Source organism: Giraffa tippelskirchi, chromosome 4, assembly GCF_054371585.1.
Source record: "Giraffa tippelskirchi isolate mGirTip1 chromosome 4, T2T-mGirTip1v1.2.pri, whole genome shotgun sequence".
In the NCBI taxonomy this organism is placed as follows: Eukaryota; Metazoa; Chordata; class Mammalia; order Artiodactyla; family Giraffidae; genus Giraffa; species Giraffa tippelskirchi.
Window position 1 is genome coordinate 196,957,411 of NC_137278.1, and position 27,590 is coordinate 196,985,000.

At 54.1% G+C, this 27,590-nt stretch overlaps 2 protein-coding genes across 6 annotated transcripts in view; one reads left to right on the forward strand and one right to left on the reverse strand.

Annotated features, from left to right (window-relative positions):
• The first annotated feature begins 899 nt into the window (after positions 1–899).
• TNFRSF1A (TNF receptor superfamily member 1A) lies at positions 900–13,423 on the forward strand. The gene is made up of 10 exons (XM_081588254.1): positions 900–1,149; positions 7,973–8,126; positions 8,355–8,483; positions 8,708–8,857; positions 9,010–9,088; positions 11,274–11,344; positions 11,435–11,548; positions 11,830–11,858; positions 12,060–12,327; positions 12,465–13,423. Exons 1-10 carry the CDS (start codon positions 1,111–1,113, stop codon positions 12,770–12,772), a joined length of 1,341 nt encoding a protein of 446 aa, XP_081444380.1. The 5' UTR covers positions 900–1,110; the 3' UTR covers positions 12,773–13,423.
• A 177-nt stretch (positions 13,424–13,600) lies between these two features.
• Positions 13,601–27,590, reverse strand: part of PLEKHG6 (pleckstrin homology and RhoGEF domain containing G6) — a 30,417-nt gene continuing 16,427 nt past the window's right edge. For all 5 annotated transcript variants that reach the window (XM_081588249.1, XM_081588251.1, XM_081588252.1 and 2 more), the window contains 13 exons: positions 27,133–27,297; positions 26,594–26,689; positions 26,304–26,354; positions 25,890–26,039; positions 24,923–25,033; positions 24,667–24,816; positions 24,330–24,467; positions 24,011–24,130; positions 22,641–22,773; positions 22,421–22,536; positions 15,608–15,753; positions 14,253–14,951; positions 13,601–13,812 (listed from right to left, as the gene is read on the reverse strand). In XM_081588249.1, the coding sequence (XP_081444375.1) occupies positions 13,803–13,812; positions 14,253–14,951; positions 15,608–15,753; positions 22,421–22,536; positions 22,641–22,773; positions 24,011–24,130; positions 24,330–24,467; positions 24,667–24,816; positions 24,923–25,033; positions 25,890–26,039; positions 26,304–26,354; positions 26,594–26,689; positions 27,133–27,297 (2,085 nt within the window). In that variant the 3' untranslated portion in view covers positions 13,601–13,802. The remainder of the gene's footprint in view (positions 13,813–14,252; positions 14,952–15,607; positions 15,754–22,420; positions 22,537–22,640; positions 22,774–24,010; positions 24,131–24,329; positions 24,468–24,666; positions 24,817–24,922; positions 25,034–25,889; positions 26,040–26,303; positions 26,355–26,593; positions 26,690–27,132; positions 27,298–27,590) is intronic.

Sequence of the window (27,590 nt, forward strand, 5' to 3'; positions counted from 1 at the left end):
TGTATGGCAGAAACATACACAATATTGTAAAGCAATTGTCCATCAATTAAAAAAACAACAACAAGGGGGGGACTGTAGTAGATTATCTCTGAGGTCAGTTTGGATTGATGTATTGGAATATTTGGGAAAAGAGCACTGGGAACGTTCTAGCAATACCTGATGGAGTGAGCTGTAATTCCATTAGGCCTCATGACATCACCTTCCCCATGGAAGCTGGGTCAGGCACTGTGGCTCTCATTTCATGACCGAGGTCTTCTGGGAGGCTCAGCGAGAATCAGCAGTTGGGGGTCCCGCCCGGCACAGGCTGGATGAGACCTGGTGGGGTGGGGAGTGGGGCAGGTCAGGACCCTCAGTCAGGGTTAAGCTTTACTCTGAGGTTTGGATTGCAGGCGTACATTCCCAAGAAAGTGAGACATTAGGACGTTATTGGAGAACCCTGGGAAAAGGGGAAGAGCCCTGAGGACTGGGATCATGTCTGGCATCACTTACCTGACTGCGACAGTGTCAGAGAGGGTCTCCATTGTGCAGACTGGAGCACAGCAGACCACCCAGCTAAAAAGCAGAGAGTTCTCAGCTGGAACACAGCCAATCTGACTCCAAAGCCCTGTCTTTCTCCTTCTGTTCACTTGGGACAGGACAGGCATTGTGGGAGAGGAGGCAGAGGGCCGGGAGGGACGCACCTGGGTGTTTGGGGGTGGGGGGCGTGGTTAGACCTGGGCACGTGGCTGCTGGGTCCCAGAGCCCTGCGTCTGTCTGACTACAAAGGGTTAAGGGACCTTGGCCCCCCCTTCCTCCCGCCTCCTCCCGCCTCCACCCCAGGCTCTTCCTGTCCTGAAGTTGCAATACCCTATCTGCCTCTCTCCCTTCCCCTCCCACCTCCTCTCAGCTCAAGTTTTCTCGGAGTTCTCCCGGCTCAGGGCCGCAGGGCTGGCCTTCCGGGTTTGAGGTCCTCCAGATTGAGCTGTGTGCCCGCCCCAGTCTCAACCCTCCACTCCCCGACCCGAGGCCCGGGCTCCGCTGGGGATACGCAAGGACTGTGTCGCTGCCACTGTCGCCAGCCGCCACTGCCCCAGCCCTGATGGGTGATTGAGAGGCCACAGCTGGCCGGACATGGGCCTCCCCACCGTGCCTGGCCTGCTGCTGCCACTGGTGAGACGGGGAGGGGGCCCAGGGCGGAGTGGGCAGGCGGGCGAGGGGCGTCTGGGGCTGGAGAGAGTGGAGGGCCAGGCCCAGCCTCAGGCCTGCGCGGGCCTGCCGGCACACGCTGCCCCATTCACCCGCGGCCCGGAGCCGGGGACAAGCTTGAAAGGCCAGGAGGGAAAGCGGACCCAGGCCTGGGCAGACTGAGAATGTGGCGGCAGGTGCCCACAGGGTAAGGAGAGGCAGTTTGTTAGGAAATCGAAAGGAATGGGAGAAAGAAGGTGGGTCCTCTCAGAGTCCGGATGGTTCTGCCCAGCACATCGTTGTGTTGGGCCACGGAGAGGCGAGGCTGTCTGGGCGCCGGGCTGAGAATGGAGAGCCGGGGCTGGATGCCGCTCGTGAAGTGGGGAAACTGAGTCCGGGAGAGGCCCTGGCCTGGGGACGGTGGGCTTGTGATGCTATGTTGGGGGCGTTTGGGAAGGGAGTGGGTAACCACATAGGGGCTGGAGATCCCGCGGCCTCCTCAGGCCCAGGCCTCCCGGCCCCCTGGGGGGCACTCTTCACCCTTGGTCTGTGGCCTCTGTCTGTCGGACTGACCCTCCTCCGAGGCCACAGAGCCCCGGGGCCTGTCCCCCGGCCCCCTCCCCCGGCCCAAACAACAGATCACTTGCTTTCTTCTTCCACAGCTCAGTTTGGGGAAGTTGGTAGACACTTGTTTTCGTCACTGGAAAATGTCCCTTTCTCTCGCCTCAGCCTTCTTTCAGTGTATCCTTGACCCCTCTGCAGTGGTCCAGGAGTGGAGACCCAGCCCCTCGCCTCTGCCGAGCTCCTAGTGGGGACTGTGTTGGCCACTCTCTCCTGGTTCACCCAGTCGCCAATCCCCACCTTGACTCCCCCAACCTCTTCTCCCTCAACCCTCCTTCTGCCAGGGTCTCCTCCTGTGTGCCCTAATCGGTCCTTCTTTTCGGTCACGTCTCCCCACAAGTCCAGACTTCTCCGAGTCTCCTTTTTGAATCTTTCTCTCCAGTTTCTCCCTCTTCTCTGCTCTAGTCCACCTTTCTAGACACTAGTTCTTCACGAAGCACCCCTCCTCCCTCCTAATCTCCGTTGTCCATTCTTCCACGCCCCCAAGCCCACCTTTCCCTTCTCTCCAGGCTGTCCTCACAGGCTCCCCCCGTTTCCCTGTCCAGCCTCCCCGACTCCTCTTGTCTCCCGGGGCAAACCACCGGATCCAGTCCTGTCTCCCTCAAGTACTAGCTGTCTGGACTTGAATGGGTTACGTAACCTTCCACGTCTTGCTTCTTTATCTCTAAGATGGACTGAATAGTCCCCACCTCATAATGTCGTTCTTTTGGTTTGTTTTGTATTTAGTTTAATTTTATTATTGGAGTATAATTGCTTTACAGTTTGTCTTAGTTTCTGCTGCATAGTGTCATTTCGAAGATGACATAGATGGATATATATCAGGTATTTCATTCCTTTGTGCCTGCTTGGTGCTGGATACTGTTTTAGGTGCTGGCAGTGAACATAGTCTTTGCCTTCATGGGATCTCTGATCTAGTGGAGGAACAGGGTATGGCAAACGGAAAGCACTCAGTATTAACGAGAGCTTTTCTATTGTTAGTAGTAGCAGTGTGTGTGTATGTGTGTGTTGGTTAGTCATGTCCAGCTCTTTGTGACCCCATGGATTGTAGCCCGCCAGGCTTCTCTGTCCATGGAATTTTCCAGGCAAGAATACTGGAGTGGGTAGCCATTGCCTTCTCCAGGAGATCTTTGTGATCCAGGGATGGAACCCAGGTCTCCTGCATTGCATGCAGATTCTTTACTGTCTGAGCCACCGGGGAAGCCAGTATTGGTGGTTATTGCTCAGTGGCTTCTGCATTTGGAAAAGAGAGGTACAGGGGGCCTGGACAGATAAAGAAAGGTGTCAGGTGCCTGGGGTTGCGGCTGATGCAGCCCAGGTTGGGGTGTAACAGCTAAGGGAACAAGCTCAGGCTGGAACTGGAGGGGACACAGGAGGTGTGCAGGGCTGGGTAAGGCTGTCCCTGGGCCAGTCAATGAGCAGTGCAGGGAATACTGTGTGTGTGACGGGGTGAGGGTGGTAGAGGTGGGAAGAATGCAGGAGACACTGTGACAGAGCACACAAGATCTTGCTGCTCCCAAAGAGCTTACAATCTTGTAGCCAAGACAGCTTACAGAAAAAAAATGATTTTAGAGATCTTGGGGAAAATGCCCACAAAAGCGTGATGTGGTGCGCTGGAACACCGGTGGGAGGCAGAACCAAGAGGGGGGTGAGTGCTGTCCTGTCTGTGGATCAGTGCCCAACTCCCTCCCCAGTCGCCCATCTCTGACCTAACTAAGAAGTCTTTTGTGTCTTCATCTCATCTTCCCTGGCATTCCTATGGGACCTGCACCTCTAAGGTGCTCCTCCTCGGTTTGTTGAATGAAAAAAGGATGGAATGAGGGAGGGAACGCCTCCTGGAAATTGGGTTTTGGAGCTGAGATTTGAAGTCACAGACAAGCAGGAGGCTGAAAAAAGGGATACTTGTCTGAGGGAGAGCTTGAGCTTCCCTGGTGACACTAGTGGTCAAGAACCTGCCTGCCAGTGCAGGAGACGCAAGAGACACAGGCTCGTTCCCTGGGTCCTGGAGGAGGAGGAAATGGCAACCCGCTCCAGTATCCTTGCCTGGAAAATCCCATGGACAGAGGAGCCTGGCGGGCTACAGTTCATGGGGTCGCAAAGAGTCAGACACGACTGAAGTGACTTAGCACGCACGGAACGGAGGAACAGAACAATGGGGTTGTGTGTTGGAGGTTGGTGGTGGCAAAAAGCTCAGTGCCTTGGCTGTAGGGGTAAGTCTCTGTTGTGGAACAAAAAAAGAAAGTGAGAGGGGCTCCCCTGGTGGTCCAGTGGCTAAGACTCCTGAGCTCTCAATGCTGGGGCCCTGGATTTGATCCCTGGTTGGGGAACTAGATCCCACATGCCACAACTAAGACCCTGCGTAGCCAAATAAATAAAAATAAATATTAAAAAAAAAAAGAAAAAGTGAGAAAGAGAAAATTGAAGGAAGTAGGGGAAGAGATGGAGAGAGAATCTTAACTGTGATCCCTGGTAGAGGAATTCCATTCATTCATTCATTTCTTCATGAATGATTCTCTCAGGTCCGCTGTGTCCAGGAATGTGTCCAGAATAGCAGTAGGCACCTCTTCAAGTTCTTATTCAGGGAAGGAAGGAGTGACCTATGGAAATGATGTTCCGGTGAGGAAGATTCCTACACCTGTGGGTGCAAGTTGAAGCTTGAATGCAGATAAGCAAGGGTGGAGGCTGGACTAGAGCAGAAAATAGGCGAGAAGACAGTGGCAAAGAGCTGGGAGTGAGGCAACCCCTGGACTTGCAGAGGACTGAGAGGTCTGGCAAGTCTGGCAAGATGGATTACAGACCCAGATGGTGGCATGGGAGGGATGGGGGCCCTGAGGAGAGAAGGGTGGCCAAGACAAGTTGATATTGTGATATCTGTCTAGATAACGAGGTTGCTGGGTTTTGTTTGGGGGCACGTAGAGGGTCTGGGAATTCGCCAAGTGAAGTGCGTATCTGACAGGCTCAAGCAGAGGTTCTCAGACTCTTATGTGCCTTGTGTTCAGGCAGGAATGTTCAGACTCTTATCTGTAAGCGCTGCCTTCACTCACCAGGGATGCTCACGAGGAGAGGAAGGCTTGCCAGCATCTCCTGTGAGATTGTGCCAGTGGGTGTGCGAGTGTGTGGGAAGGAGGGAGGAGTTTTTCCCTGGAGATAAATATATTCCTACAGCCCAGCACTGACTCCCATCTTCCCACTTGGGTTATCACTGGCTTTTACTGGAGTAGAAGAGAGATAGTCATGAAATCAATCAAACCACATTTATTTTGCCCCTACAGTTCTGTGTGTGGGGAATTAGACAGTATCTCTGACCAAAACGCTTTCAGATCTCTCATCGCATAGTTTATGGTCTACTTGGGGAGATTATTATCTAGTCACCCAAAGCTGTTATGTTATGATAAGAGCCCCAAATAGATATAATAAATCCATGTTTTTAAAGTTCATGGGGTGGGGTTTGCATGGGGTGAGCTGGAGTGGGGGAAGCCTCACTGATGGGGGGCTTCAGGGGAGGGAGGCCGGGCCTCAGCAGAACCTTGGAGGGGAAGCTGTCTTAAGCTCCCCAGAGATTTTGACATCAAATGAACAAAACGCACTTTAATGAACAAATGAATGGGGAACGGGACAGTGAGGCCGCTGGTCAGAGCTAGACCACCGGGTCTGCCTCTGCTGTCAGCTCTTCCACCCCCACGCTGCAGCCCCAGCGCAGGAAGTCACACTTAAAAGCCTCCCCAAGCGGAAGTTGTGGGGGAGTTGGAGGGGTGCTGGGCCACCTCCTCAACTGTCTCTCCACAGGCACCCCAACTTCCTGCCCTTGCCCTGCTCCAGGCCACAGACACTCAGGTTGACTGGGGTCTGGGCGCTCAAAGCTCACCTTCTGTTTCTACTGTTTTACTGTAAGCCTGCTAATGCAGGAGACATAAGAAATGTGGGTTCGATCCCTGGGTCCAGACGATCCCCTGGAAGAGGGCATGACAACCCACTCCAGTATTCTTGTCTGGAGAATCCCATGGACAGAGGAGCCTGGCCAGCTACTCAAAGAGTCAGACAGGACTGAAGCAGCTTAGCACAGCACACTGCAAGATGCAGTGGCTAAAGATGCGCTTGGTGCTAAGGGATGGTGCCCACTAGTGGGGGGACCTGAGGCTCTGGCTCCTAGAATCCAAGTGGGCTGGCTGGGGGTGCATGTGGGGACTGGGCGGCCCCCCTGGGGATATGGTGCTGGTTGTCTTCCATCCCTGCTTGCTTGCTCCCTCCCTCATGAAACTGGGTGTTCAGGGCTCTGGAGTTTTTTCTGTGCAGCTTGTGGGCTTGTGGGAGGGGCTGAGGAGCCTCAGAACTGGCCTTGTTTCCTAAGGATTATTCAAGGACCCCAGGGAGGTCCTCAAGCCCAACCCAGCTGGCCAGAACCAGCTGAGCTGTGGGAAGGCGGTGAACTCGGCTGGGAGGGCAGCCTCGGTTGGCTCCCTTCTGGAGCTAGGGCGGATCAGGGGGCCCTCGTCGTCGGGGGACTGGCAGGGCTGGGAGGAGGAGGGGTCTGGGTGAGGCTGAGTCTAAAGGAAGGATGCTGAAGGGTGGGAAGGAGCTGAGTGGCCCTCTGGGAGGGGGAGGGGCAGGTAGTGACCTGAGAGGGGGAAGCCCGAGGTCACGAGGTCACCGGAGACTTCCCTTTGGGATGGAATGGATAAGGAGCCATTTCCCGAAAAAGTGGGCCAAGAGGGACTGAGACCCATGGCCTGGCTGTTTGGAGGAGGAGGGGAGGAAGGGGGGCTCTGCGTGGGCATAGACCCTGGCCCCCAGGAGGAGGGAATCAGATGGGGTCCAGATTGCGTGCGGGGTCCTGGTCCCATCAGCCTTTCTGCTGACTCATGACCCTTGAGGAGCCGGGGAAGCGATGGGTCCCCTCTCCCTCCCCTGGATTCCCTCCCTCCCTCTGGCCTGAGTCACTGGGCGGAGCTGCTGGGAAAAGATTTCCCTTTCCCGGATCTGCGTTAACCCCCAAAGTGCTGGGGATTGCAGCAGGAGGCATGTGGCTTGAGAAAGCCTCTGTCCCTCCTTCTTGGGAAGCTGATTCCTCACCAACCCACAGCCCCTGGAAAGCTGCACCCTCCCCCCAAACTCTGGCCCAGAACTGGACCCCCACCACCACCCGCCCCCATTCTTTTCCCTGACACTTCCAGCCTCCTGGATGTAGTTCCAAGGTCCCATGACCTTAGGTACTATGAGCCCTTCTTCGGGAAGGGAACTGCACATACAGGATTGGGAAGCCCTTCCCATAAACTCTTCCTGTTGCCCTGGAAGCCCCAGACACGGGGCTGGGGTGGCTAGGGAAGGGTGCTGCCCCTGGGTAGGGAAGGCGCCCTAGAGGGTTGCAGCTGGGTTTCTGAGTGTGGCTTCCTCTGGCTGGCGCTGGGGCTGGGGCTGGGGCTTCTGACTGCTGCAGCGACACCCAGAGGGAGACTGGGGGGTGACCAGCCTACAGCTTACCTGCTCTGGGCTGCCAAGCCCTCCTGTCCCGGCTGGGGTCTCTGGGCTCTGATTTGCCTGTAGCTCTCAAAATGTAACAAGGCTTCCCTGGTGGCTCAGTGCTAAAGAATCCGCCTGCCACTGCAGGAGACATAGAAGACTTGGGTTTGATCCCTGGGTTGGGAAGATCCCCTGCAGGAGGAAATGGCAACCCACTCCAGTACTCTTGCCTGGAGAATCCCATGGACAGAGGAGCCTGGTGGGCTACAGTCCATGGGGTCGCAAAGAGTCGGATACGACAGTGTAATACAGGAAAGGGCACGACCCTAAAGGTTCACCTCTGTGACTGTTCACAAAGTGAATACACTGTGAGCACAGCACCCAGACAGAGAAACGCCACCTCAACCTTTAGGGCTGCTCATTGGAAGGAAAGAAAGGCCTGTTCTCAACCCCCCAACTGAATACCTGCCCTGGTCCAGCCCTCAGAGCTGGTTTGGGCAAACAAGGATAAAGTACAAGCCGCACCTGGGATCTTCCAGCCTTGAGTTGGAGGGAAAAGGATGGGAAAACGAGAGAACAATGGCGATGGCACAATGCCGACAGCCCAGGCGGAGTGTGGGTCGGGGTGTCCCGGGGAGAAGACTTGAGAAGGTTGGGAAGGCTGTAGACCTGCTACCTCTATGATCCCCATTCTCCCTCTCCTGAAGGTCCTTCTCCATTGACTCCTCCCCAGGTGCTTCCAGCTCTGTTGGCAGATGTGTACCCTGCAAGGGTTCATGGGCTGGTCCCTCACCCCGGGGACCTGGAGAAGAGAGAGAGTTCCTGCCCCCAAGGAAAATATAACCACCCTCAAAATAGCACCATCTGCTGCACCAAGTGCCACAAAGGTAGGAGAAAGAGATCCCCGTGGAACTCCTCAGTCAGAAGGCCCTACTTCTTCCTTTACATTTTCCAGATGTTCTAGAACCTGGCTTGGTTGCCTCTCCTGGTCTGGGGCTTTCTCCCTCCTTTCCTCTCCTAGGGACTTTGGGGAGGTGCCCAGGCTATCCTCCCAGGCCTGGGGCTCCTCCCCTTGAGCTCCTGGCTGCAGCCTAATTCCAACCCCCGAATCATAGGTACCTATCTGTACAATGACTGTCCGGGCCCAGGTCGAGACACGGACTGCAGGGTGTGTGCCCCTGGCACCTACACTGCCTTGGAGAACCACCTTAGACGATGCCTGAGCTGCTCCAGGTGCCGGGAGGGTGAGTCTTAGGAGGGCGTGGGGCTCTGAACAGACTGGGTCAGGTGGGTGTTCGGAGGGGTGTGCAGTCCGTCTTTAGGGGAGGGGACGGGTATGTGCTGCTGGGCGTGGGCACGGATGCTCGTGCACAAGTGACGGAGTGTATGGCTGTGAGTGTGCATTACACAGAGAGACACACCAGATGAGGACCATGGGGGCTCATACCCCATCTCCTCCCCTCACCAGAAATGTTCCAGGTGGAGATTTTCCCTTGTGCAGTGGACCGGGACACCGTGTGTGGCTGCAGGAAGAACCAGTACCGGGAATACTGGGGTGAAACTGGCTTCAGATGTCTGAACTGCAGCCTCTGTCCCAATGGCACAGTGAATATCCCCTGTAAGCATGGCTCTCCCAACCCCGCTCCTTGCCCCATCTCCATCACTAGAGGAGGGTCTCCGCCTTGCTGTACCCCTGCCCCTCCCGGCCCTCCCTCTTGCCCTCAGGGTGAGGGGCGTCCTCTTTCAGCTGTGCTGTTTGTCTCCCCACAGGCCAGGAGAGACAGGACACCATCTGCCATTGCCATATTGGCTTCTTTCTAAAAGGCGCCAAGTGCATCTCCTGTCATGAGTGAGTCCTTCCGCCATCTGCTGGGCACTGGATTGGGGTGGGAAGATGGAGAGGTTCTAGGGGGTGCTTTTGCTCCTATGGGATGCTTTTTTTTTTTTGGAAAATGTTATCTATTTATTGGCTGCGAGAGGGCTTTCTCTCATTGAGGAGAGCAGGGGCTACCCTCTAGTTTTGGTGCACAGGCTTCTCATTGTGTTGGCCTGCCCTTATCGCAGAGCACAGGCTCTAGGGCACTTGAGCTTCCATAGTTGTGGCACACGGGCTAGAGAGTTGCAGCTCTGAGAGCTGGGGCTCAGTCATTGTGGCGCATGGGCATAGCTGCCTTGAGGCATGTGGGATCTTCCCAACCCAGGGATAGAATCCATGTCCCCTGCAATGGCAAGCAGATTCTTAACCACTGGACCACAAGGGAAGCCCGCTACTGGCTGTTTGGTATGGGAGAACTTCATGCCAAGACACCAGCCAGTCTTCCCTGCCCCCAACTTGTTCACAAATCTTACGAAGTCTTTGAGGAATAAAGGCTCATACCCCCAAGGGCTCGCAGTTCCTTTTAGACATTCAGATCTTTTTCTGAAGACATTCAGATTCTTGGGCCACAGACTCTGCTATTGACTCTAGGAATACACGCTTACATCTCTGAAATCAGACTGCATCTTACAACAGTTGATGGCACAGGTGGCAGCTGCGTGTAGGATGTAAATAATGATGCCTTTGATTGTTGATCTTAGGTTTGATGCAGCATAGTCTTTCCCTCCCAGTCCTTTTGACCACACCTCCTCACTCCTTGCTTTGCACACTTGCTTCCAAAGAGGAAACTCTGAGGGCTCTAAAGTTGAATTGCCCTGGGGTTAAACCTCAGGCTAGCCATGTATTGGCTGTGTGAGCTTGAGCCAGTGACTTAACATCTCTGAGCCTTAGTTCTTCTTTACCTTTAAAGTAAAGATAATGACATCAGGTTGGCAAAGTTGTAAGAATGACAAAACATAACTACAAAGTGTCTGATGAGAAATTAGTTTCTTTTTCCCACTAGTCTCTTTTTCTTAAAATCACTTTTACACCCTTTCCATATGGTTCTCTGTGTGAGCTTGTGAGGTGGGCAAAATCAGCTCTCCTTGTTTGCAGATTCCTGCGGAGAACTCACCTCCTCAGGTTACTTCCAGAACCCCTGATGTAGTTCTCATCCTTCTGTGCTGCCTGGTGCCAGCTCCCAACATGGGAAGACGTGCTTCTTCTAGTGTTCTCTGGCTTCCCCCAGCAAGATGTGTTTTTTAATGGTTCACATGCGTGCTAGACCCCCTCTCAAAGTCAGGTGCTGTCATCAGCAGTGTCATCTAGAGAAAAAGTTATTTAATCTCTCTGCCACTGGATTCTCATCAGTAAGACAGTGATAAAATAATTCAAAGGACTTCCCTGGTGGTCCAGTGGCTAAGATTCTTCTCTCCCAATGCAGGGAGTCTGGGTTCCCTGGTCATGGAACTAGATCCCACATGCCGCAACTAAGACCCAGTGCAGCCAAATATTTAAAAACAAACAAACAAAAAAACAGTTCAATGACAGTCAGCATGTATCAAGCATTTACTATATGTCAGGCGTAATTATTTTACTTAATCCTTAGTCCAAGTAGGATCCCTATTTTACTGATGAGAAAACTGAGGCTTACAGGTGAAGTGAAGTGCCTGTAGTCACACAGCCAGTCTGGTGACTCTGACTCTGACTGGTGGCTCGGTGGTAAAGAATTCGCCTGCCAGTGCAGGAATCACAGGAGACACTCATTCAATCCTGGGTCAGGAAGATCCCCTGGAGAAGGAAATGGCAACCCACTCTAGTATTCTTGCCTGGGAAATCCCATGGACAGAGAGCCTGGCGGGCTACAGTCCACGAGAGCGCAAAGAGTTAGATATGACTGAGCACACACACACTGACTGCTTTTAACTCTTTCTCTACACAGCCTCTTCAAGATCAAATCCAGCTCTTTAAAATGAAATGATTGTGGGATCAGCTAATTTTTTTTTTTCCTTCCTCTGCATCAGTTGCCAAGATGGGATTAATTTCCATTCTATTGCAAGATAGCTAAATATTTGTAAAGGGCAGAATTTCCAACAATCTGTATGGGTCTTTCTATTTTTCCCCCCTATATTCCTCTTAATTAGGGGTTCCTACTCACCAGCACTATCTCTTCTTTTAGGTGTAAGAACAAGGAGTGCGAGAAGTTATGCCCAACCCGACCTTCAACTGGCAAAGACCCTCAGGACCCAGGTGAGGAGAACTTTCCTAGTGCCCAACCAAGCCCAGGGGCCCATTCCTGGTCCTGCCCTCGCCTCTGACCATGTTCTGCTCTGTCTCCAGGCACTACAGTACTATTACCCCTGGTGATTGTCTTTGGGCTTTGCCTGGCATCCTTTGCCTCTGTTGTTTTAGCATGTCGCTACCAGCGGTGGAAGCCAAAGCTCTATTCCATCAGTGAGTGGGGACTTGGGGAGGGCAAGGGGATAAGGGAGGGTGGGGTGCAGAGGCACGGAGGGAGATTAAGGGTGTCCTCTTAGTTCCCTGCCGAGGACCCCACTGGCCCGAGCTGGTCCAGGATGGCTGGTGAGACCTCGTACTGCATCAGTGGTTCTCTTGTCCCTGGGGTCACATAGACCCTGAAGCGTGTCACCACAAGGGCCCACCACCAGTCCTGCGATGGGTGCCAGGGCTGAGAGGAAGTGAAATTTGTGATGCTCTGTTTCTTTTTTTCTCAGTTTGCGGGCAGTCGACTCTGGTAAAAGAGGTAAGATGACACCGGGGAAGGACCCCCAGTCTTCCCTGACTGTCCACTATTACCTTGTAACACTCAAAGCACCCGGAATCAACCCCTTGCCCTAGGTCTCCCCTGATTCCCTCTAGCCGGGCTCCCATCCATAATCCAGAAGAACTGGGGCTGTGGAGCTGTTTTTCCTCTCGCACTAATGCTGTGCCCTCCCTTCCTCAGGGGGAGCCAGAACTCCTGGCCCCGGCTCCAGGCTTCAACCCCAGCACCACCATCTGCTTCAACCCCACCCCAAGTTCCAGTCCTGTCTCCATTCCCCCTTACACCCCCTGTGACCAGTCCAGCTTCGCATCTCCCTCCAGCGAGATGGCCCCGCCCCATCTAAAGGCTGGCCCCATCTTCCCGGGGCCTCCGGCTTCCACCCACCTCTGCACCCCAGTTCAGAAGTGGCAAAGCAGCGCCCCCAGCGCCCCCGATCAGCTCGCGGATGGTGAGTTCCTCATTCATCCTCTCTGGGAAACCTGGCCGGGGAGGCGGGTTGCGGGGGGCGCCCTGGGTTGCGAGCGCAGTGGGGGCCCGGCCGGAGGGCCGCCGCCGCTCCAGGCTCAAAGCGCCGCCTTCCCGCAGCCAACCCCGCGACCCTGTACGCGGTGGTGGATGGTGTGCCCCCGTCCCGCTGGAAGGAGTTTGTGAGGCGGCTGGGGCTGAGCGAGCACGAGATCGAGCGGCTGGAGCTGGAGAACGGGCGCCACCTGCGCGAAGCGCAGTACAGCATGCTGGCGGCCTGGCGGCGCCGCACGCCGCGGCGCGAGGCCACGCTGGAGCTGCTGGGCCGCGTGCTCAGGGACATGGACCTGCTGGGCTGCCTGGAAAACATCGAGGATATGCTGGGTGGCCCCGCCCGCCTCGCGCCCGAGCCCCGCCTTCTCCGGTGAGGCCCCGCCCCTCTGACTGCGGGTCCCCCCGCCCTGCGGACGGCTGCTTCCTTCCTGCGCCAGGCAGCCCGGAAGGACCTGCGAGATGCCCTCTGGACCTCTTGTGTTTTTTTCTGGAGAGGAAGAGTCTTGGAGGAGCAGGCACGATCTGGCAGCCACTGACCTGGTGCTACTCCCTCAGTGTACATAGCTTTTCTCGGCTGCCTGAGCACTGCTGGCGGGTCAGCTGTGTGTCTGTGTCTGTGTGTAGTGTGTGTCTGCGTGCAGTGCGTGTGTCTGTGTCTCTGTGTGATGTGGAGTGTGTGTACTCGGGAGAGAGGCCGAGTGTGCCTGGAGCCCACGGCAGTGGTTGCGAAGATGAGGGGCGCCCTGCCTCATTGCCTGTTTTTTGGACTTGGAGAACCCAGCAAGGCGACTTGGGGGCCCTACGTTGGTCCCTGAGCCGGTTTCGCAGTAGATAAGCCATCTTTGTATCCACTCTGCACATCCATTCATCCACTCTGTACACTAATAGAAACTTTGTCCCCCTGCCTGGACCAGCTGAACTGTCCCCAGGCAGGTTGGGGGGAGCACAGAACAATGGGGCCTCCCAAGGGAGCTGTGGACTTCTGTAAATACACTAAAATCCTCCAATTAAAGCTCTGCCCTGGAGGGAGTGGTTTTTCTGAGTGATGATGCTGTTGTGGGAGGCGGGGGAGGAGGAGGCCAGAGCCCTGATTCTGGCAGGGCACAGATGGAGTCACCTGTGCTCAGTCTGTTACAACCGCCACGACCCCCCACCCCAGGTTCTCTTTGCTCCACCCTCATCTAGTGCTGCTTGGACCGTGGTTTTCATGTACAACTTTATGTGGGGCTTCGGAGTGTCTATGATACATAAATGTACAGTTCTTGATCCCCAAAGTCCTCTGAGCAGGAGGGCCAGGATGCCTGGGGAAATGTCCTTGAGGTAGAGTCCCAGGGTGGAGGTGGTGACCAGCACTCATCAGAAGAGATTGCCTCCTGGAGAAATGCTAAGGGTCTTTCGTGTTCCTCACACCTCTCTGAAAGGGAAAGAAGCAGGTGTCAGGTAGACGTGGGTGAAGAGAGGCTAAAGGGCCCCCCCGCCATGATACCACCACCCCCATTCCTGCCCTCCTTTATTTTTTGCCTTTGCACAGCGGCTAAGTCATGTCTTAGTCATGTCCGACTCTTTGTGACTTCATGGACTGTAGCCCACCAGGCTCCTCTATCCATTGGATTTTCCAGGCAAGAATACTGGAGTGGGTTGCCATTTCCTTCTCCAGGGGATCTTCCCAACCCAGGGATTAAACCTGTGTCTCCTGCATTGGCAGGTGGATTCTTGATCACTGAGCCACCTGAGAAGCCCTCCTATGTTGACCCATCTCACCCACCCCCCTACCACCACCTCTTGCATCCCCGCTAGCTCCACACTGACCTTTCCCTCCACTCCCTCCCAAGCCAGCTTCCTTTCTGCACTTACGACGTGGAGAGGGGTGTGTCCAGGTGTACGACATGAGACCCTCGCATCCTCTGCAGTTGGGCCCGAGTCAGCTTCCGAGGCTTGCTGTTCCCAGGCTCGGGGACGCCCTCTATCCTTTGACTGGCTAGTTCCTCGCGGATCTCTCGGAGCATGTCCTCAGGCTGGAGGGGGTGAGGTGAGGGAGTGTAGTCAGGTCCCTGGAAGAGATGCCCCTCTTCTTCTTCGTCCCCTGAGGACTCCCAGGGGCTTTCCCCAGCAGAGTCAGCGTGGGTCGGGGAGGGGGACAGCTGCCCCCGAAGTCGGGCCCTCTGCAAGGTTTCCGCCACCACATTCTCGCCCACTGAGGTCCGGTCTTCTTCCTCAGACCAGGTCGGTGGGTCTACCCTGGGAAGACTGCCTGCTTTCCGGACACCTTCCTCTGGCAGTACAGGGGCGCTTCGGCGTTGGGGAGCCTGGGGGTCAGAAGGCTGGGGACGCAGAGGGACATCTCGGAGTTCCAGGGTGGAGAAGGTGAGGCGAGGGTCCCGCCTAAGGGCCCTCAAGCGTAGACGGCTCAGTGAGGAGTGAGACTCTTTGGGGGAGCCTGGGATGAGAGTGCCGTAGCCAGAGTCCGAGGTGTCATCTGGTACCGAGGGGGCATCTTCATCTGTGTCTTCTGTCACCACCAGGTCGGGGGTGACGGTCAAGGACTCGCAAGTCCTACAGTTAATAGCAAATGGTCAGAGTCAGATGCTGAGGGGCCAAGTTCAAGTTCAGGGAATCTCCCTCAATCCCTCCATCCAGAAATGGCCCCTCCTTCAAACTTATTTTGGTCTCACTTTTTGCATTTCATTGATTGTTTTTCTCATCTCACTGGCTAGACCACAAGCTCCTTTAAGGCATTTTAGCCCCTACATTCGGGTCCAGAAACTTGTTATCAAGTATTTGCTCTTTCCTGAGCTCTGCTGAGTTTTCCCCCTAATGGATGGAATCTTTTTTTTTCCCCTGTAATAAACCATGATGCTCAGCAACTGTGTTATTTTGGGTGAAGCTCTCACATTATCCGTCCACATTTGAACTAGCCAGGTTCCTACAGCCCTGACATTCTGCAAAACCCCTGGCCTGGGGAGCCTATTCCTCTCGGGGAGTTTGCGCCTCTCCTGCCCGTTTCCTTTACCCTGTGCCCACCCAAGGCTGGCTAACCCAAAGGCGGTCCTTTACAGGGCTGGTGCCAAACTATAGCCTGGGTTCCTCAGTCAGGTCCCACCCTCCCTCCCGCCAAAGTTGTCATTCCTAGCCTCATAGGTTCCCCTTCCTTTCCTCCCAGCCTGCAGCCCCCCTACCCTGGGAGAACTTATGCTCCCTGTGGTTCTTACCTGACCTCCGTGCTATTCCGAGAGCCCTCCTGGGAAGGTGTGGAGGGCCTGGTGCTCGAGGACTCCCCGTCTCGGTCCCGATAGAGGGCCAAGAGCTCCCTCTTCTGTTGGATATACTCCTCTGCCTTCAGCTTTTGCAGTGTGACCTGAAGTGCGGAAACTTTCATTAAGAGCTCTCCTTTATTGAGCACCTGTTGTATGCCAGGTACCATGCTAAATGCTTTACAAATATTATCTCACTTCATCTTCTCCACCACCCTATGAAGCAGATTTTTTTGCTCCTACATTACTCCCGGGACTTCCCTGGTGGCTCAGTGGTAAAGAATCCACCTGCCAATGCAGGAGACTCGGGTTCGATCCCTGGGCTGGTAAGATCCCTTGGAGAAGGAAATGGCAGCCCATCTCAGTATTCTTGCCTGGAGAATCCCATAGACAGAGAAGCCTGGCAGGCTACAGTCCATGGGGTTTCAAAAGAGTTGGACATGACTTAGGACTAAACTACAACAACTTTACTCCTGAGAAACAGACTCTGAGGTTCAGTAACTACCAAGGTCATGCCTTGGGAAAGTGGGATAGAGCCAAGATTTGAGCTCTTGAGCTGGTCCTGGGGGTAGGTGGGGGAACAGAAGTGCCCTTTCCCAAGCTGTACCATTCTTCCTGCCTCTCATGCCCCCTTGGCAAGCCCTCTCTCTGGTTTGTTTTTTCCTTCAAGAAGCCCTTCTTGATTGGTGGTGATAGTGGCATAATTGCTCTGAATGATGCTGGATCCTCAGGTTACTCTTCCTCCTACCACCAGGATGGGCAGGGGTATGCTTTGTCCTGGGCTGAGGACTCTGCTGTCCTTCAGAGATGAGAGCACCATCGTTCCAAGAGGAATGGAAAGAGGATATACCACATTTTGTCCTCCTTAGCATTTTCCTATGGGCACCATCAGAATAAAAGAGTGATGTCTGAAAAGTTGTTCATAAAGCCCTTCTACATGCATATGGATACTGGATACACATCACCACCTGGCAGGGTGGAAGCATGGATGTTAGCCCATTTTACAGATGAGAAAACAAGACTTAGAAAGATGAGTGGACTTGAACCAGGCCACACAGGTAGAGAGAAGCCTTTGTGAGTCCTAGTTCAATAACTGCACTATTTTTCAAGGGCAGCCTTAAAGGGTCAAAAACGATCCAAGGACAACTTTTCTCTTGGCGGCGGGGAAAGGCGGCAGCAGAAACCCTTGGAGAGGCTTAAGGTGGAGGTTTGGCAAAAAGTCTGTGGCGGCGGCTGCTGCAGGCAGCGCTGGTACCAGCCCAGACTAAAATGGCCGTATGACTGTGGAAGTATCGAAGGCCTTCCATGCTGGTGAGCAAACCGGAGCCTCACGCCTTCCTTCCCCAAGGTCCAACAGCTGAACGATAACATCTGGTACATCAGGGGGCCGCTAAGACCACACCCCCAAGCTCTACTCTGATTGGTTGATGCCCATTAAGGACTTTGAATACGCTCCGGCCCCACCCCATCCAGCCTTGAAGTACATGAACCCGCCACTCTTAGGCATCTGGACCTTCGTAAGGCTCAGAGGTTAAAGCGTCTGCCTCCAAAGCGGGAGACCCGGGTTCGATCCCTGGGTCAGGGAGGATCCCCTGGAGAAGGAAATGGCAAACCACTCCAGTATTCTTGCCTGGAGAATCCCATGGACGGAGGAGCCTGGTAGGCTACAGTCCACGGGGTCGCAAAGAGTCGGACACGACTGAGGGACTTCCCTTTCAAAGCCTCTCTAGAAACACAGCGAGGTAAGGGGGAGCTGGGTCTGTAAGAGAGACATGTTGGAGAAATAGATGAACAGGGACAGGAATATGACCTCCAGCTCGTATTTCCAATTTTCCCGCCTTGGCTTCCCAGTCACTGTCTCCTGAGAGGATTCTCAGTGGTCCCATAAGACTTGGTATGTTGGCCAGAGCCAAGGTGATGGTTCCTGGGGGCAGGAGACCACGATGCCAGGCCAGGTCCTGTGACCTGAGTGTGGTGAGGGAAACGAGGTGGGAGGAGCTGGTCTCGGGGTCAGGGCAGGGCTGGGGCAGCCTGCTTGATGTTTGGGACCCAGGGATCCAACCTACATCTCTTGCATCTCCTGCACTGGCAGGTGGATTCCCTACCACCGATTCACCTGGGAAGCCCCACCCTAGCCCCAACCCAACATTATGAAATGATCCCCAAAGAGTCTAGTTAATAGCCATCACCGTATGTTGTTACAAACATTTTTTTCCTTGAGAAAAGGACTTTTTAGGATCTGCTCTCTTAGTAACTTTCATAGTTCATCCTTATGTCTCACCTGAACTCCAGTCTGTTTCCATATTCCCACAAACCCCCCACAAGCCCTTAAGAGATCTCTGGGCTTCGCAGGCGGCTCAGTGGTAAAGAATCCACCTGCCAATGCAGAAGATGCAAGAGATGGGGGTTCCGTCTCTGGGTGGGGAAGATCCCCTAGAGAAGGAGATGGCAACCCATCCCAGTATTCTTGCCTGGAAAATCCCATGGACAGAGGAGCCTGGCAGGCTGCAGTCCATGGGGTCGCAAAAAGAGTCGGACACGACTGAGCACACTTGCATTGCTAAGAGATCTCCACTTGGCTGTCTCCTATGACTTCATTTCCAAAGGCTTCTGTTTAAAACTAAACCTCACTACCCCAGCCCCACCCCACCCAGGAAGCAGCAACTAAACAAACAGGTTTCCCTTTCTGATGATTTCAGTTGTCTTTGCCAAGGCAGCTTTTCACACAGGAACTTTGCAAGCAAGTCATCCTTTGTCCTTGTGGATCCGAGTTACCACGAGCTGGCACCACATTGCCTGCTTAATCTGAATGGTTTCTTTGAATCTTCCCTATGAGACAAGGACTGTTATTATTTAAATCCATTTTGCAGGTGAAGAAATGGAAGATCAGCCTCATAACTCCCCCAAAGTCACCCAGTCAGTAAGAGGCAGAGCTGGGGTCTACACCATGCATTCAGTATAGGCTTCTCTTAGTCTCCCTAAGGCTCACCTGTCTCTTCTTTCTTCTTCAGCTCCTTTCTTCTTTTTCGCACCATGTCCCTAAGGCCATGGCCCTCAACCTCAGTGTTTCATACCCAAACTAGTGCGGTAAATCTCCTGCCACCAGTCTCTCCCTCTCCCAGCCCACCTGTCACATGGCCACCTGACAATTCAAGACCAGACACACAGATTTCACCATGGCCTTCCCTTGCTCAAGAATCTATGGCAGCTCTTGTGTCAACCTGCTAACTAAATTCAGACTTGTCCAGTCCACACTCTTCTGCAGGCCCTGGGATCCCTGTAGAACTCGGCCTGTCATCACTGGCTCCACACAAAACCCTTCCCTCCAGACTCAGAAGACATGCTTACTGTCCCCCCCAAATAAATCCATCCCAATTTCTCCCTTGAGTCTTTCTTCTGCTTGGGGTCTTCCCATCCTTAAAGTCCAACTCAAATCTTCCCTCTTAAAAAAAAAAAGTTTATTTATTTATTTTGCTGGGTCAGGTCTTAGTTGCAGCATGCAACTGTGTCATTCAATATCTTGCATTTATTGTGTCATTCGATATCTTGCACTATGGCACTCAGGCTCAGTTACTCTGCGGCATCTTAATTCCCAGATCAGGGATTGAACCCGCAACCCTAGCATTGCAAGGTGAATCCTCAACCACCGGACCACCAGGGAAGTCTGCTTCCCTCTTCTTCGGTCATTCTGCTCCCATAGTGGGTTGAATAGTGGGCCTAGACAGACAGGTCTAGGTCCTGACTCCCAGAACCTGTGAATATGGGCGACCTTGTTTGGAAGAAGGGTCTCTGCAGATGTGCAGAGATTCTAAGTGCAGAATCTCAAGATGAGGTCATCCTGGATTTGGGGCTAATGAGCAGTGTCTAAGAGACAAGAGAGGGAAACTGGGACACAGAGACACACAGAGAGAAGGACCACATGAAGACAGAGGCAGAGAGTGAAGTGATGCTGCCATGGGTTAAGGAACACCTGGAGCCCCTATGAGCTGGAGGAGACATTGAAGGATGCCCCCTAGAGCCCTGGAGAGGACACCTTGATTTTCAACTTCCAGCCTCCAGAACTGTGATGGAATACATTTCTGTCATTTTAAGGCACCAAGTGGTAACCAACACAGCTGTGTTTGGGGAACTTCCTTGGTGGTCCAGTGGCTAAGACTCCACGCTCCCAATGAAGGGGGCATCCGGGTTCAATCCCTGGTCAGGGAACTAGAACTCACATGCTGCAACTAACTAAAGCTTTCCCATGCCACAACTAAGAACTGGTACAATCAACCAACCAACCAAGCAACTAAATAAATAAATATTTTAAAAACTACAGCTCCATTTGGGGAGAAAAGACAATTTCTTTAACAAGTGGTGCTGGGAAAACTGGTCAACCACTTGTAAAAGAATGAAACTAGAACACTTCCTAACACCATACACAAAAATAAACTCAAAATGGATTAAAGATCTAAACGTAAGACCAGAAACTATAAAACTCCTAGAGGAAAACATAGGCAAAACACTCTCCGACATAAATCACAGCAGGATCCTCCATGACCCACCTGCCAGAATATTGGAAATAAAAGCAAAAATAAACAAATGGGACCTAATTAAAATTAAAAGCTTTTGCACAACAAAGGAAACTATAAGCAAGGTGAAAAGACAGCCTTCAGAATGGGAGAAAATAATAGCAAACGAAGCAACAGACAAACAATTAATCTCAAAAATATACAAGCAACTCCTGCTGCTGAATTCCAGAAAAATAAACGACCCAATCAAAAAATGGGCCAAAGAACTAAACAGACATTTCTACAAAGAAGACATACAGATGGCTAACAAACACATGAAAAGATGCTCAACATCACTCATTATTAGAGAAATGCAAATCAAAACCACAATGAGGTACCATTTCACACCAGTCAGAATAGCTGCTATCCAAAAGTCTACAAGCAATAAATGCTGGAGAGGGTGTGGAGAAAAGGGAACCCTCTTACACTGTTGGTGGGAATGCCAACTAGTACAGCCACTATGGAGAACAGTGTGGAGATTCCTTAAAAAACTGGGAATAGAACTGCCATATGACCCAGCAATCCCACTGCTGGGCATACACACCGAGGAAACAGAACTGAAAGAGACGCGTGTACCCCAATGTTCATCGCAGCACTGTTTACAATAGCCAGGACATGGAAGCAACCTAGATGTCCATCAGCAGATGAATGGATAAGGAAGCTGTGGTACATATACACAATGGAATATTACTCAGCCATTAAAAAAATACATTTGAATCGGTTCTATTGAGATGGATGAAACTGGAGCCCATTATACAGAGTGAAGTAAGCCAGAAAGAAAAACATCAATACAGTATACTAATGCATATATATGGAATTTGAAAGATGGTAACGATAACCCTATATGCAAGACACAATAAGAGACACAGATGCATAGAACAGTCATATGGACTCTGAGGGAGAAGGTGAGGGTGGGATGTTCTGGGACAATAGCATTGAAACATGTATATTATCATATGTGAAACAGAACACCATTCCATGTTCGATGCATGAGACAAATGCTCAGGGCTGGGGCAATGGGATGACCCAGAGGGATGGGATGGGGAGGGAGGTGAGAGGGGGGTCCAGGATGGGGAACACATGTAAACCCATGGCTGATTCATGTCAATGTATGGCAAAAACTACTACAATATTGTAAAGTAATTAGTCCCCAACTAAAATAAATAAATTTATTAAAAAAAAAAAAACAAACTACAGCTCCATTTGGGGGCCCCTGCTTTTGAACTCTTCTAGTTTTTGTTGCAGGACTCTGCCCAGGGTTAACATCTGCCCAGGGTTAACTCGCCGGGTTAACATTTTCACGGGCTCTGTGTCATTTACAGGACAAAGTTCAAGTGCCCTGAGCGTGGCATCTGGAGACCACGTGATCCGGCAGGGCACTGCTGCCCTTGTGCTGGATGCCCTGGTAATGCCACCCACTAGGCTGGTGATGGTCTTAACACACGACTGCTTCCGATTTCCGACCTTCACACACTCTGCTCTCCATCTGGAATGTCTTTCCCACCCACCTCGTTCCCCCGACGTGCCCCTAGATATCCACCAACTGGGCTCAGATGGTAGCTCCTTTTGAAGCCTTCTCATCATCCCTACCCTCTGCACAGTCCCTGTCCCAACCAACCCCCAGACAGAGTGAACCACGCTCTGCTCCTTCCGCACGTTTCTGTTACGTGTATACTCATTTGTCTAGATAGGCTGTAGCGTGTATTCCGTGAGGGCAGAAATGGCATTTTATACTTTTCTGATTCCCCAGCTCCTTGCCTTTCGTACGCAGCAGGTGCCCTGTCTGCTGAGTGGAAGCCCAAGTTCAGCAGTTAATTGTTTCACAGCCTCGAAACCTTCAGGGAAGTGTGTCTTGGCTGGCCCAGAGATGGGCACCCACGCTGGCCAAAAGCTTTCTTCTGGGTTCTTTTTTCTTTTATGCTTTTTTTTTTCCGGCTATGCCCCATGGCTTGTAGGATTTTAGTTCCCAGACCAGGGACTGAACCCATGCTCTTGGCAGTGAAAGCGCAGGGTCCTATCCCCTGGACCACCCAGGAATTCCTTCTTCTGTGCTCTTAAGGATGGTCAAGGCTGTGTCTTCCTCTGAGAGCACACCAGAGGGGCAGAAGGTCTGGTCTGAAGCTGAGTGCTTCTCCCCTAGCTTCTCTCTCCTCTCCTTGATCCTCCCCTCTTGTGTCCGAGCTCCAGGGCCCTCCCCAGCTCCGTGCCCAGCATCACATACCTGGGCCTGCTGGGTCTTCTCCAGCCACCGGGCCCGGTCGGTAGTGCTGGGACAGTGCACGGTGAGGGCGCTGGAGACACACTGGAATTCAGTGAGGTGGATCAGCAGGAAGCTGCCTGGGGGCAGGAAAAGGTCTGCTTCCAGGGCTGGACCTTATCTGATCCCCAACCCCACCTCTGCTTCCGAAGCCGATCGGAAGGGAGACAGAGGAGAGACTTACTGGGATCACGGAGTGGCCGGCACACAAGCTTCTCCAGCATGAGGGGCGGGCGGATAACCTTGGCTTTGTCTGCCTTGCGAAGGGGCTTGGTCACCAGGAGCACATCAGAGAACAGGAACAGGTACACTTCCAGCTAAGAGCGTGCAAGGGTCAAGAGAGACAGGGTCAACTGGAGCAAGGGCTGGATGGACAGGGGTCAGGCCTCAGGCATGGGTGTGCGGGCAACACAGAGCAGTGAGAACTGAGAGCTGGGAGCCCCTTAGTGTGGGCATGTCTCTTTTCAGGAAAGACAGTGGCTGACTTGGGTCACAGCAACCAGCAGAGCAAGGCCAGAACCATGTCCTCTTCCCAACACACACAGACACAGTAGAAACACAGGGACACACACACAGACATAGACACACACACAGACATGACACACACAGAGAAACATATGGACACACACACAAGGACATAGAAGCACACACAGAGACACACAGACACACACACAGACATAGACACACCCACAGACACACACAAAGATACAGAGAGACACACGGACACACAGACATAGACACACACACATAGAATACAGACATAGACACACACAGAGACACACGGACACACACACACAGACAAAGAAACACACACAGAGACACATGGACACACACACAGACAGACACACAGACACACACAGACAAAGAGACACACACACACAGACATAGACACACACAGAGACACAGAGAGAGACATATGGACGCACACAGACATAGACACACACACAGACACAGAGACACACACACAGAGACATATGGACACACAGACACACACAGACAAAGAGACACACACACAAAGACACACACAGACACAGAGACACACACAGACATAGACACACACAGAGACACACAGACACAGGCAAATACACAGACATACAGACACACACACAGACATATGGACACACAGACACAGGCAAATACAAAGACACACAGACACACACACACACACAGAGACATATGGACACACGCAGACATAAACACACACACAGACACACACAAAGATACACACAGAGAGACACACGGACACACATACAGACACACACACACAGAATACAGATATAGACACACACAGACACACACAAAGATATACGCAGACACACAGAGAGACACATGGACACACACAGACACATGGACACACAAACACACGGACACACAGACACACAGACATGGACATACACACAGACACATGGACACTAGCAGAGATACACACACACAGAGACAGACATAGACACACACACAGCCCCCTCCTCCCATTTCCAGCCTCTGACCTAGCCTGGCTCCCAGGGTCTCTCCCTTCTTCCTCTTCCCTTCCCTCCCATCCTCTCTGCTCCTCACCTTCCCTTCTCGTCCCTCCTTCACACGCACGGGCCCCTCGAGCAGCAGCTGCCTGGTGTGCTCTGGAGCGACCCCTAGCATAGGGGCCATCAGGTCCAGGGTGGAGAACGGTCGCAGGTTCTGAGGGTGCAGAGAGCAAAGCGGGTACTGGGGACCCCGCCCCTTGGAGGAGTGCCTCCGGTTCACCCCCCTAAGCCCGCCTGGGACCCACCCCCCCAGGAACGATGGCCACAGGCAGAGCCCTTGGCACCTCTGCCCCTCCCCCTCCAGGCCTGGGGGCCTTACTTTCCCGAAGCCCCCTTCCCTCTGTCTCTCTCACCTTCTCCACCTCCTCGCTGGACGGCTCCAGCACCTCGTAGGGCCCGATGCGCCGGGCTGCAGCCACCAAGCTCTCCTGCTCTTCGCCCTGGCGCACTTGCTTGTTGATGTGTCGCAGGAACGACTCCACCGCTGCGATCTGGGGGAGCGGGAGGGGGAGGGTGCAGAGGAAGACTGCTCGGCTCCTCGCTGGTTCATCCCACCCACCACGGACGACATCAGCGCCACACGGGCACATACGCATGAGGAAGGAGACCTCAAGGGTTCCCGGAGCTGTGCCCCCACACACCAGCCCCCGACAGCCCCCCTCCCGCAGGGGTCAGCCCTGCAGGTCCTACCATGGCGGTCAGGGCCTCCCGGGCCTGGGGCTTGGGGGTCCTCTTGAGCACAGCCTGGAGCAGCAGCGGGTACTTGGTGATGCGCTGGTGGGGCTTGATGAGCAGGTCTCCCAGCATCTGCCTCCCCGAGCGCTTGTGCTTCTCACACCACTGCCAGGGAAGGGGGTCAGGGGTCAGGGGTCAGGGGCTGCAGGCTACCCACCTGCCTTGGACCAAGGTCCGCCGCGTCCCCCTTCCCCAGCAACTCCTCTCCCACCTGCACGAAGATGTGGAAGAGAGGGTTGTGGTCCTGCTGCTCCCGGGCGTAGGCCATGGTCTGCCTCACTCGCAGGCAGTATAGGACATAGGGCTGGAAGCGCTGGCTGCACTGGAGGGAGAGGTGTGTAGGCGGGGAGCGGGCAGGGGAAGGCGGGATGAGATACAGGCTCCAGCCGCACACAGCATGCGGAGCAGCCTGGCCTAGACCCTTCGTCCAGTGCCTGCCAATCCAGAACCCCCTCGACTTCCAGCCCCTCTCCTTGGACTCCAAGAAGGGGTTGAGGTCCTGAGGGGTTGACCAGCTGCCCCCCTCTGAGCTCCATCCTCAGCCCCCGCTGTGCTGCACTGTTCTGGACTTCACCTGCCATCAATAATTCAGTGGGCCCATTGTCAGGGCACTGCAGATCCCATTTCAGCCCAGCTGTGGAGTGGTGACCTGAGGCTTGCCCAGAGCCCTGCCTGGGAGAAGGGGGCCACAGAAGGCCCCCAGGAGACTGTGCCCCCACCTCTCTACCCCAACCCAACTGGGAAAGGCCATGCTTCCCTGGCTGGGGAACTGGGTGGAGGTTGGATCCCTGGCCTCTTGCTTGCCAGGGCCCTGTGGTCTTTCACATCCCCTCCCCCCAGGCTCCCAAGGGACAAGTCACTAAGGCCCCAGTCTTGCTCCCTGATGCTTGTCCCTGGGTCTCTGTTCCAGACATAAGATTTCATGGCTGATGTGTGTAGCCCTTCCCTGAGATAGCTGCCCTCTGGGATGTCCAGAAGCCCAAAGAGCCCTGGGGACAGAAGTCATACTGGTGAAATGAAGGCAGGAGGTGAAGTGCTATTTAGGGGTAAGGGCCATGTGTTTAGACTCGCTTGAATCACAGCAGGATTCCGGGGGCAAGGGCTTGCCATGCAGACAGGACCCCTCTGGGCCCTCCCAGTTCCACCCCATCCAGAAGCGGCCCTTCTCTCCTCCTCACCGTCAGGAAGCCGTCCTGCAGGCTGACCGGGTCCAGAGGCTGGCCTGAGGCTCGCGTCTCCTCCAGGGTGGGCCCTAGCACCTCTTCCCAGAAGCTCTGGTGGGCTCGAATCAGGCTGGGGACGTTTCCAAACAGAGTCTCAGCTGACACCTGGAGGAGGGAGTGGCACTCAGCCACGTGCCTGGGCAGGTGACCCGCGGGCTGCACTGGCCACGGACAGGCAAGGCCAGCTGAGCCTGGGTGGTGGAGGCTGGGGCCTAGAGCAAGAAGCGGAGTGGGGAGGGCGGGGGGTGGGGGTCCTAGTAGATGGGGCAGTGGCATTTCAGTTCTCTGTGACCTTGCCCCCGCCCAGACCCCAGGCTCAGTCCACCCACACCGACCCGTCCCCCCGCCCCACACTGAGTGCCCACTTACTTCCGTCAGCAGACCCACGCGCTGCAAGTTCAGCAAACCCGCGGCTAGGAGCTGGATGCAGGGAGAGAGAGGGTCTTAGCGCCTGGCCTCCTCCCCTCGGACCCCAGCCTTCACAGCATCCCCACCCCCATCTTCAATACCGCAGCCTCTCTCCCAAGACCCTGGGCATGGGGCTCTAGGCATCCTGCCCCTCCATCTCCAACAACCCTGCCCTGTCCTGGTCTGGATGATGAGGGATGATTCAAGGGCCAGGGCCGGGGCCGCTGGGTGCGGTGGGGGGTGGTGCTCACATCCGTCATGATCTTGAGCTTCCGCACGTAGATGAGCTCCGTGGTCAGTAGCTCCCACAGGGCCTCCTGCTGGTGGCAGAGCTCCCGGCTCATCTCCTGGGTGGGGATGGGGCTGGTGAACGATGACAAGACCAGCTGCCGCCATCTGCTAAATGCTACCGGATCTGTGTCCTAAACAGCCTTTAACCTTCTCGCGGTCCTCCAGTGTGGAGGAGGTATTTGTCATCCTCATGTCATGAGGCGACCAAGGCACGGAGAGGCTTGTTGTCTTGTCCAAGGTCTCACTAGTACCTTGCCGGGCCTCACTAATACCTGGCAGGGTCTCATTAGTACCTGGCAGGGTCTCATTAGTACCTGGTGGGGTCTCATTGGTACCTGGTGGGGTCTCAGTAATACGTGGTGGGGCCCGGATCTGAAGCTTCAGTGACATGCCTCTAAGTGCTGTCCCCGCGGACCCCACTTCCCATGGCCTTTCCCTCCTCCAGGCCAGAGGTGAAGGGTGTGTGTGTGTGTCTCGGACCCCAAGGGAACAGGCCCACCTTGTGCCCAGGCACCAGCTCCTTCCAGGACTTCTCGATGGCCACGCTGTTGTCACTGCCCTCCCCGATCTCCCAGTGCTGCCGGTCCTCGGGGGGCAGGCGGGGCATCCCAAACATGCTGAAGGTGTGCAGCCTCACCTGCAGCTCGTGGGCCTTGGTGACTTCCTAGGGGCACCGAGAGGGGATTAGTCCTGGTGCCCAGACCACCGGTGGGGAAGGGCTGCGTGTGTGCATGCGTGTGTGTATGTGAGAGAGCTCATCTTTAGGTGGGTTGATAAGGAGTCTGGGGCCTTTGAGGAGAAAGGGGTCTAGAGCCCTCGAGAAGGAGAAAGGGGTCTGGGGCTCTCAAGGAAAAAAGGACAAACTTTTTTTTCTACATTGCTTTGTCTTAGTCAATATAACAATGTATCTTGCTTGAGGACATGTTTCCCCTTAACAAGAACCTTCTGACTAATCTT